The sequence below is a fragment of the Eutrema salsugineum genome, unplaced genomic scaffold (genome assembly GCF_000478725.1).
Source record: "Eutrema salsugineum unplaced genomic scaffold, Eutsalg1_0 scaffold_4, whole genome shotgun sequence".
In the NCBI taxonomy this organism is placed as follows: Eukaryota; Viridiplantae; Streptophyta; class Magnoliopsida; order Brassicales; family Brassicaceae; genus Eutrema; species Eutrema salsugineum.
In genome coordinates this window covers 4,366,410-4,378,413 of record NW_006256686.1, presented here as the reverse complement: position 1 = coordinate 4,378,413, position 12,004 = coordinate 4,366,410, and the positions used below count along the sequence as shown (strand labels likewise).

The following is a 12,004-nucleotide window of genomic DNA, read 5'->3' as shown; positions in this document are numbered from 1 at the left end:
AATGTATTGGGCATTTGGTGTATTTATTGTAGATATATACGTTTGGTATATATAGAGGTTGTGTGGACGTAAAAGGCCAGTTTTTAGTCGTGAGTTAACTTATATTTCAGGTTGATTAGAAAAGTACTGAGCTATGAGATGCTTGTAAGATAAGATTAATATATTTACTAATTTCATCGGTTCATCACTTGGACTCTCTCCATTTTCATTTTTATCTCATGGCTTTAAAGGGTATAACTGATTGGTGTATCCTTTTTCTTACTGAGAGAAAATTAATAAGACTTCAAACCTTTTACTCAAAAAAAAGTTTTTTTAGATTTTAAATCTTCTTTCACTATATATGTACTTTTTATAATAAATATTACAACGTAGTTTTACATAAATCAAACAAAGATTTCCAATATAATATGTATAACATTTGGATCGTATGGATAGTCAGGTTTTTTAAATAGCTATTTGATCGTCCGGCATCCATGCATTTAGATTTTACAAATTGGAGTAGTTATCTAAGTTCTTTACCATTGATTGTAATGATTATGCGACATTGTAATGTGGTGGGTAGGAAATGAAATGAAATCTGAACTAATGTTGTATTGTAATGTGGTGAAAATATATTGTATTGTGGTGATATAATTCTTCATACTATTTTTTTTTTGTGAAAAATAGGGTTACTAGATATACATAACTTTACTGATTTTTGTGTTTCATAAAAATTATTTTGTTTGAAAATCAAATAAATAACATATCTAAAAAAATATCTAGAAAATCATTATAGTATATGTGAAGTTTTAATCTGATGTGGCGAGTTCATAGCTATTCTCGGAGAAAAAAAAAATGACGTGTTCTATTATGATTCTTCTAATTTTTTTATGTGTCATCTTCACTTAAATCAAACCAAAAATTAATTTTTGATATTGTTTGGTTTATGATCTCACAAACCAAGATCTCCTTTGATTAATTTTTAAAATTTAAAACGATTTACTATAAAAAAAATTAAAATAATTTATAAAACCAAACCAAGTGTTTTTTGATTTATAACTTATAAATCGATTAGTCATCATTATAATATATGTGAAGTTTTAATTTGATGTGGCGAGCTCATAGCGATTCTCCAAGAAAAAGATAATGTGTTCTATTATTATTTCGTCTAATTTGCTTACGTGTAATCTTTACTTAAATCAAACCTAAAATTGATTAACTAAACCAAAAATTAATTTCTGATATTTTTTGGTTTATGATCTCACAAACCGAGATCTCATTCGATTAATTTGTAGAATTTAAAACAATTTACTTAAAAAAAAAATTAAAAGATTTACAAAACCAAACCGAGTGTTTTTTTGCTTATAACTTATAAATCGATTAGTCATTGATTTTATTTGAATAATTCATTTGAAGAACCATTATATTAAACTTATCAACGATTCACTAAACCAACAAAATCAACTAAACAATTAGATAAAAACAATTCACTAAACCAAGGGAAGATTGATCGACCATGCAGAACTGATTCTAATTTTACATATCCGATTTACAAAACCAAACCAAGAGTTTGTTGGTTTATAAACCTAGAACCCAATTAGTCATTGAATTGATATGTAAAATCTGTATTATTAAACCTATCAACGATTTACTAAACCAACAAAGTCAACTAAACAATTAGACAATTATAACCAAATCATTATATATTATGTGAAGTCTTAACAATGACGTGTTCTATTATTATTCGACAGATTTGCTTACGTGTCATCTTCATTTAAATCAAACCAAAAATCGATTAACTAAACCAAAATTATATTTTTTTGATATTGTTTGGTTTATGATCTCACAAACCGAGATCTCATTCAATTAATTTTTTAGAATTTAAAACGATTTTCTTAACAAAAAATTAAAACGATTTCCAAACAGAGTGTTTTTTGGTTTATAACTTATAAATCAATTAGTCACTGAATTGATTTGAAGAATTAATTTGAAGAATCATTATATTAAATTTATCAACGATTTACTAAACCAACAAAGTCAATTAAACAATTAGACAAAAAAAAATTCACTAAACCAAGAGAAGTTTGATCAACTATGCAGAACTGATTCTAATTTTTTAACAGAACTGATTCAAATATCACAGCACCGAACCGATTAAAATTTTACAAATCTAATTTTCTAAACCAAACTGAGAGTTTATTGGTTTATAAACCTAAAGCACGATTAGTCACTGAATTGATATATATGTAAAATCCGTATTATTAAACCTGTCAATGATTTACTAAACCAACAAAGTCAACTAAACAATTAGATAATTATAACCGAATCAAATATTAAAGTCTTCAATTCGGTTAGTGTTAAATCCAATGGCACAATGTTCACAATATAAATAGTTATTTGAGAAAACTAAAGAGAATATTACCATTGTTTACTTTTGAAAGTATAATTACCAAAAAAGACATTTTTTGGAAATGGTAGACTTATCTTACATTACTCCTATTTTTAACCTTTTTGCCGTCCTTTTCCTTTTTCTCTTTTTCCATTTTTGACTTTATATTTATATAGTTACATCCATCTATAATATATACATATGGATATGCATATATATTTATATAATTATTTCTATATATATGTAACTATATGGGGATATATATATAAATATACATGTGTATCTATATAATTACATCCATCTATACTCTATGTAAATGGATATACATATATATATAATTGCATAGATATCCATATATTTATGTTCACGTGTACAATACTATATGGATACATATGTGTATACATACATATATATAGCTATATAATTACATAGATATCTATATATTTGTGTCCACGTGGACGCTACTATATAGATATGTATGTGTTTATCACTAAACGACAAACTAATTTAAGTTAAAAAATATAAAATGGATATAAAAGTATTAAGAAAAAAAATTATACAATTTATAGTGTCAAAATAATTATTCGATTATTTTTTAAATAATAGATAAATAACAACAAACAATTATAAAGGGTGTGTGAAGAAAATATGCAAAAATGTTAAAACAGTCATTTGTCTCAACCAAATAGAAGAAAAATATGTCTTTTGATAATTAAAACTTACATGTTTGGAGTTAGCAAAGGCCGGTCGTAACAAAGCGACGGGTGAGTGGAGTTCTCTCCTCCCTTAGACGATTAGGGTTCCCAAAAATCTTAGCGCCGTCACCGCCGGTGAGCCTCACGCTCGCCGGTGAGAATTTCTTCCTCTCTCTCCCTCCTCTTCTTTTCTGGTTGTTTGTTTCTTCTTCCTCTTCCTGTTCGTTTTTCGCAAATGTCTTCTCCAGATCTGCTTGCTTCGATGTCTCTTGCAGATCTGCCGTCGGTTCGCGTGCTGCCAGATATGCTCACGGAGACCCCTTCTCTCATCCCTCTCGAACCTCCAGACCCTCCCGACCCACCGGATCTAACTTGCCTCGGCCGAGTTTGGTTCGTCGCCATCTCCTCCATCTCCTTTCATCCTCCGCTTTGCTGTCCGGGTCTTTTAGAGTCACGAATTCGCCAATGTCCGACCACCATCAGTACCACCGTCAGAGCATTGTGCTTCTCTCCTGTGGTTTCCACATCCCCTTTCCCGATTCCGCAGGTTTGCCTCTACTCACTCTCCGATTCTTCCTTGTCTGAAAGGTATTGGGTGCTTGTTGAGTGGATGGTGCTGTTTTTGTGGACTCTGGTTGTAGTTTTGTCTGTTACGATGGTTTCCATCGTTTTTACCCATGTGCCCTCTTGTGGCATCTATTTCGATTTGTTTGACTGGCAGGGAAGTTTTATGAGTAAATCCAAGGCATTTTTGTCTATGTTGTTTATACTTTTTCCTGTAACTCTCACAAATGATAATTGCCAAATCAAAGGTTATTGGAGTAAACCCAAAGCTTCTCCGCTTGTGGTGTCCACACTCTTTCATGAAACTCTTACAAATTTAACATGCTGAATCTTAGCGTTTTGGAGAGAAGACCAGAGACAAAAAGCTCCTTGTAGCTACTCTCAAATTTCAGATTTCGCCTCCCTTTTAGTGGCAGAAAGGATGGCAACCCTTACGGCTCATTCTCAAGCTGCCTCTGAAGAATTAAGGACAATATCGGTTGAAACCGAATCCTTACAATTGGTTAAAGTCATCATCGCAGGCTCATGTGTTTCAAAACTTCATGGTTTTCTCAAGGACTTTACACTCCTCATCAGAAGATTTGAGTTCACTACTCTCAAGTTTATCCTAAGTTTATCTATTGTAATAGCTGTTTTCTTAGCAAAAAACACTTTGTATGCGGTTCTCACAATTTCAGTTTGATGAATGAAGTATTCAGTTGACAAACAAAAAAGGTAATTAAAACTTACAAGTACCTGTTTTGGAAATTATACTTTCAAAAACTACACCTAATGATAACACACTCAAAACTAAATCAAACAAAAAAAATGTCAAATATACAAAAAGCAACATCTATAATACTTGAAGCAGTTTTCAAAAGGCAAAAAAAGGAAAGAAAATACTTCAACCTTCTACAAAAGGAAATAAAATGAATATATACACACACAAAAAAAGAAAAGAAAAAATTGATTTTACCAAAGTAAGTCAACCAAAAAAAAGTTAAACATACCAAAACTTCTAACCCTAAAACTTCATGCAAGTCTCTAAATTGTAAGTTACCAAAATAATCCAACAAATTAGTAAATTAAATATACAAATAATCAAAAACCTTAATACTTAGCATCATTATATAATCTATACTCCTCTTCCCCCTAACCATATACATAACACCCTACGCTTAATAAACTTGAAGCATTAACGCTGCACACTATCGTCTTCCTTCATGTTTTTCTTGCCAATTAGAAGAAATAAATACAATTAGTTAATCATACATTTTAAAACTATTTATCACATCCATGAGTAGCATAAATCACATTCTAGTCTAATATATAATAGTTGAAGAGGATTCTCCAAAGGTTGACACCATCTCCTCCTGATTCGTCTATTTCTATTTATTTTTGCACATCAGCATTTACTAAAAATTAATATTAAACAACATATATATATATATATATATAAACTATTTAAATACATTTTACTATATTAAAATAAAAACATTAAATCATAAACATAAAAAATTAAATTAAATTTCATTAAAGCATAGTGATTATCTTCTCGTTTGATCTAAAAAAAAGTGATTATCTTTTTATTTTATTTTTTATGTGAACTAACAAAGATAATTCAATCAATAAAAAAAATAAAAAAAATTTTGAGACCAAAAATAAAAACAATAGTTAAAATTTTTTTTAAGAAACTAAAAAATTAAAAACAAGAACTATAAAACCATAACACACAAAATAATAATAATAAATCATAAAAAAGAGAATATCAAAACTAGAGACACAATTGATAGAAAAGAATTTTTTTTTATGACAACAGATAAATATACAAAAATTTTAAAGATACTGGTTGGAAAGATGGTTTCAATGAAATATATGTAATTACAAAATATGAAAATGAAAGATTGAGAAAGTTTAAAATTATCGTTATGTGAAGGTTTAAATGAAAAAATTTAAAAACAAAAATGGATGAAAAAAGTTACTAAAATCATTACAAATACAGAATGGTAAAAAATTACGAAGCTAAAAAAACAATATGTTTAAAAAAAACTGAAAAATAATAAATAAGAACAATAAAATTAAATATATATTAAACAACATAGATATACTATTTAATTTATATTTAACTATGTTAAATTAAAAATATTAAAATTTAAACTTAAAAATTAATTGTTTAACTAAAAATTTAAAACATATTCATTTACAAAAAACAATAAAATAAAATCTATGCGTAGTTCGAATTCTCTCCTAATTATAATAATATTTAACGAAGGTTATTATCTAAAGATTTTCTTTTTTAACCATGTGTATATAAAGTATCTAACCGATGATTGTCATACATAACTGGTAAAATGCAAGTATTTGCACGGGTGTACCTGGTCAATAAACTGTATAAATGGAATATTAAATAGTATGATTTTTGGCCTACTATTATAAATTAAATACAGTCCAAGAGTAATAACTGCGTAGCCAAGGTACGCACGTCTTTCACAAAATTTAAACAAAATCCAACGAGAGTCAATTGTAGGGAGCGAATAGAAACGTGTGGGTTTGTATTATCAGATTTGATTTCCATAATATATAATTATTTTTTATTTGGATGATATTCTGTATATGATGAATTCGTCACGTTCTCTTTTTTTTTGGACATCAATTTTTTTCCCCCATAAAGATCGATGTGTTCAAAGAGCAAATGATGTAATCCCTATTTTGGACTACTGGACCAAATCTATTTATGATCACTTTATTCTATTTGGAACTTCATGATATTTTTAGTCTTGCTTTTATATAATGGAAAGGAACTTTATTGTAACCTACATATCATACGAACTTTATGAATATCCATTTAACATACATATTGTAAATTTTAGCAAGAAAATATAAGAGTCCAACTAAGATGAGAATTTATACATGACTAAAATTTACTTTAAACTGATTACTATCTCAATGCATATAAATTTATTGTTTTTGTAATGAGTGTTACTAATTTTGGTATCTCCATATTATTATTTAAGGAGTCATTTAGATAAATGAATTCACAAATGATCCATAATTTGAAGTTAAATGCAATCTAAAATCTTTTTTTTCGTCTTTAACAAATACCATTTTCTTCCTCCTATATATTTACAACCACATATATTCACGAAAATACCATTATATTTTAATTTTTCGTTTTTTCTAAAAAATACCAAAAAAACACAACCATCCTAGAATATATCACTTATTCACAAAATTTTTATCTTCTTCAATTTGCCAACCACCATTACCAAGCAATTTCAAGCTCTAAATGCTTTCCCAACCAAATTTGAAGCTCCAGATGCCTGTTGTGTCACTCATAACTTCATTTTCTCTCCAAATTTGTCTCCAATTTCATCTTAAAACTCTTTCATTTTCGTTTTCATAAGTTCCAATTTCATGGGTCATCAAATTTTGGTGATTCTTGCATAACAATGACTTAACTAGTTTGCTATCGGTGCAATACAAAATTCTGGGCGTTTGTCGAAGTTAATCGAGTTCAAACTGGAAGTAGGTAAACATCTACTTCATTTTCTTTAACATTTAGCTCTGTTTCATGAATGTAGACTTCATTTAATGTCTGGTAGTCAACGCATAAGTTAGATTTGCAATTGACTAATTTTTGATATTTTTGAACTTAGACTTCTTTGGATGTTTGAGAATTGTCCTTTGAAAAAAAAATCATGTAGATTTCAAATGCCGTCTGTGTAAAAGCAATGTTATTTTTGCATTTGAGAAAAGTTTTTGTCGAACTTTAACTTTTATTGCAGACATCTTTAGAAGTCTGAGATTTTGTTGTTTGACTCGAAAGATTATTTTTGCAACTGACCAACATTTTGACTTCTTTTGACTTTTATGTCAGACTTCCACATAAGTCTGCAATATAAAAAAAATATTAGCATACAATTAATTTAATTAAGATTTGGTCAATGGCAAATCTGACCGATAAGCAGACTTCATATAGATGCGCATACTTTATTGTTTATAAAGTCAACCTTTTGGTCAATTACAAAATAACATGGAGTAGACTTTGTTGTAGAGTAGACTTCATCAATACACTTTGTTATCATAGTAGATTTTTTTACTCGTCCGCAGCGTTCTTGGGAAGCTACTTAAAAATTCAAACTTTTGGTCTAACCTGTTTACTTTGTAGACTTCAAAATGAAGTATGCTATTAAGAAGTCAAACGTTTAGTCAATTGCAAAAATTACCCTTTTTTTTTAAAAGACTTTGACGTGAAATTTTCCCGGCAGACTTCGATCGGATGTCTGAATTTTTTTTTGTTTAAATTCATTTTATAAAATATTTGTAATGCTTTTTAAAATTTTTATTATTCTTACTTGCATGTTAGGTATTGTTCTTGCATCTGTATGAGTGGTGTGTTTCTGTGTTATAATTATAAAGTTATGAACTTCTTGTTTTAAAAGGTATTTAGTATATCTAAGCAGACTTCATGTGCAGTCTGCGTCATATTACGTATAAGCACATCTAAGCAGACTGCATACAAAGTTTGCTTAATTAATTTTGTTAAAAATTCAGTTTTGGCATATTTGTTGTTGTTAAAAATGATTTTCTTGTTTTAACATGTTTATTGGTTTATTGTGTTGCATCTGTATGAGTTTGACATGGTTATGTATTATAATTACAAAGAAATGAGTTTTGTTGTTTGATTAAGCTTTTAACGGATTTCTGCAGACTTCTAAAGAAGTCTACCTGCAATTTATTTTCATAACACGGTTTCTAATAGAGTTTAATTTCTTTTTGCAGATGCTAACTCAGTTGCCTGTTGTATTTAGAGAATGGTTATGGCTGCTCAGTCGTGGCATTTTGTGGTGGATATTTGCAAAAGAGGGAGGATGTTCTTCTTGAATGATGGTTGTACACATGGAGAACTCATGGCTATGGCTCAAGATGATTATATGCTCGACAAGAAAACTGACTTGGTCGCAATCACTTATTCATTACCGGATTCAATGTTACAAAAATGGTTCCAGATAGCCCTCCTATGCATATCACAAATGATATACAAGATCAGAGCTTGATTGAGTTGAGAGGATCCATGCTATACGTCTTTGTGTATCGACATGTTTTGATATGGATATTGGAAGTAATGATCATGTGGGTGGTCGTGATGGCGGTCCTGATGAAGATGCAGATAACGATGGAAATGAAACTGCAGAAGAATGTGAGGACGAAGATGCTGATAGGGGTGCTGATGAAATCAACGACGAAATCAAAGTCGAACAAGTCAAAGAGGAGGAGGCTACATAGATGAGGACTACAGCCAATATGGGAAAGTGTGAAGGATGAGGATTCAGATTAAGATTGAGAGGGTGAGTGGATTGATGATGATGTTTTGGTTTCTCAACAAAGAATATGAAAAAACCTGGATTGAAAAAATTAAAGTCAACACAAGTTTTGCTGGCAAGGATGAGCTGATATCAGAGATAAGATTGATGGCGCTTATGTTAAAATTCACATTCAGAGCCGATAAGTCATCGAAACGTCTGTTTGTGGCTAAATGTGTTGTGAAAGGATGCCAATGGAGAGTTAGAGCAGCTATAAAGAATGAAGCAAAAACATTTTGGGTGACAAAATATGTGAAAACTCATACATGTTATGTTTCAGACCGGTTGGCTCACCGAAAGCTTACTAATCCAAGATACATTGGAAACTTATTTATAGAGCGTGTGACAATAATTAATGGAATTACTGTGCAACACATAAAAGATTCAATGAGGGTGATATTTGGTTTGAAACTAGATTATACAACTTCGTACAGAGCATTGATGTATGCACTAGAATGTGTGAGGAGAACTACAGAATATGGATATGGAAATTTGCCTTCTTATTTGCATCAAATCGCAGAAGCCAGTCCGGGTACTGTTACTGCCCTTGATCTTGACGGTCAGAATAGATTTAAATAATCTATTCATAGCCTTCTGAGCCTTGATAGCTGGTTTTCAATATCTTCGACGGGTTATTGTGGTGGATGGGTGTCATCTGACTGGAAAGTATGAAGGTGTTATGCTAGTGGCGACCGCACAAGATGGTAATTTTCAGATATTTCTATTAGCTATTGGAATTGTAGACTCTGAGAATGATCGTGCATAGGAATGATTTTTTCTAAAATTACTCGGGTGTATTACAGACTAACTTCCTTTGGTGATACTTTCGGGCAGGCTCAATTCCATTAAGAAGGCATGTGAGACGGTTTTACGGTGGGTAACACGAGGGATATGTTATTATCATCTGCAACACAACATAGTCACCAAGTTTAAGGGATAGCATCATATGTACTTGTTCAAACGCATTGCTTATGCGTATACAGTTTACGAATTTAACCAGTACATGGACGAGAAACAGCATATAAAACTTGAGCTAGCAACATAATTAGAGGACGCAGGCGTCTAGATGTGGTCATGAGTTCACTTTCCGGGTGATAGGTACAACATAAAGACGAGCAACATTGCAGAGTCTATCAATTCCGCTCTTAAATGAGCACAGGGATTTCCCATAGTATTCCTGTTGGACTACATACGACAGAAGCTAGCAAAGTGGTTTTGTAATAAGCGGGAATATGCTTTGACTTTTCAAACCATCCATACTCAGGAATTGAATATTTTTTGGTAATCCGTTCATATTATGATGATAATTTGATGGTGGAAGGCATAACTGGTTGGCGATTCAATGTACAAAGAGGATCACAAGATTGTGTTGATTTGGAACATCGAAAGTGTGCGTATGGTGTGTATGATATTGAGAAAGTACCTTGTTCTCATATTATTGCTGTTTCAGAAGCAGTGCATATGCATCTTGCAACGCTTGTATGCCCGACATACTCCAAGTATTATTTGTATGCAGCATACTGGCACAATATATATCTTGCGGGCTCTGCTATCAAAATTGCGAAAGCAGTGCAATTTCTACCTCCAGAAGTCCGACGTAAATCAAGGTGGTAAACTTGGCTTGAGATTTCAAGGCGTAAACAAACCAAACCGCGAAAAGTCCACAAGCAATACAGTTGTTCGAAATGTCAACAACCGGGTTATACTAAGCCGGATTGTGTAAGTTAGAAGTAATCTTATTTACTGTTTAGTGTTAGTTGTAAACTAGTTTTTTAGTTTTAAGTTTCTATGTTTGTTATGTAGGCATGGAAGATTGAATAACAGAGAAATGTCTGAGAAGGATGTCTATTCCAAAAGTCTCCTCCTGACGTCTATAAAATAAGTCTGCTCATTTTTGCTGAATTTGTTCTCATTAGGTACTTGTAAACTCGTTTTCTATGTTATGCGAGTAAACCCTAAACTCGTTTCTTGGTTACTGAACTTGTTGAACTAAACAGTGAATGAGTTAAATTTAAACAAGTCAAAAGCCATAAACTTTAAACTTACATTAGCACAAAAGCCATATCATTTTAAGTGATAGATTTCCAAAAACCTGCAACCATACCACACCACCGATTACAACTGTACAACAAACCTACAACCATAATCACTTAAAACTAAACCACTGGAGTGTTAGATTACCAAAAACTAACAACCTCGCACTTACAACTAAACCAAGTGTTAGCTTTCGAAAACGTACAACCTGTCACATACAACCAGAATCATTAAATCTTACAACTTAGCATATAAATAGTTGGACACATATTATCCTTCGTAGATGTCCAACCATTTATACTCATATCGCTCCATACTGTTAATGTTAGTCTCGACGAATATATCCGCTGCCAGCTTGTCTCAGATATTTTTGATATTGGCATCACATAAGGCTTTTGGAAATGGCATCCCAATGACATGGCATTCGCTGTACTCCAGACAATAAATACCACAGTCACCACTTGTTTTGTGGAATTCTCGAGCCTTTGACCCGCTCATGAGTGAATGAATCGTATGAGAGAGTGAGCCGCTCTTCAGCCGGAGCACACTCACGCAAAATATAAAATCTTCGATCGTATACGACGACATCGTAATATCTTTATCCTTCACCGCCCGTATCAGGTTTTTAAAGGCGAATCTTCCCCAAGGGTAGCTCTCAAAAGCATTTAAATCCATCACTAGCCTAGCCAAACTAACCCGAGTAGCTGAAGATGGTTTTCGTGCTTCAATAAAACAAGCATAGATACTTAGGTATCCCAGCATCAACCTATTCTTGCGAGACCATGATCCACAATTATTACAAGCTTCTATCAAATCTTGAGTACTCGAGCCCAATTCCTGATTCACTCCTATTTTGTCCTAGAATTCTTGCATTTCTTCAGTAATCTCAACCTTTGGATCTTCAAGCTTTGCCACATAGTCGCAATTGAGTCCCGTAAAATGTTCAAACTCATTCTATGAAAAGCATACTGGAGTTGAACCTATGAGGCTCCAAATCTCAA

At 31.6% G+C, this 12,004-nt stretch overlaps 1 protein-coding gene across 1 annotated transcript; it reads left to right on the top strand.

Moving 5' to 3' along the window:
• The first annotated feature begins 3,095 nt into the window (after positions 1 to 3,095).
• Positions 3,096 to 4,268, top strand: LOC112084643. Its single transcript, XM_024153917.1, has 2 exons — positions 3,096 to 3,610; positions 3,963 to 4,268. The coding sequence occupies exons 1-2, from the start codon at positions 3,299 to 3,301 to the stop codon at positions 4,035 to 4,037; spliced, it is 387 nt and encodes a 128-aa protein (XP_024009685.1). The 5' UTR covers positions 3,096 to 3,298; the 3' UTR covers positions 4,038 to 4,268.
• The last annotated feature ends 7,736 nt before the right edge of the window (positions 4,269 to 12,004 follow it).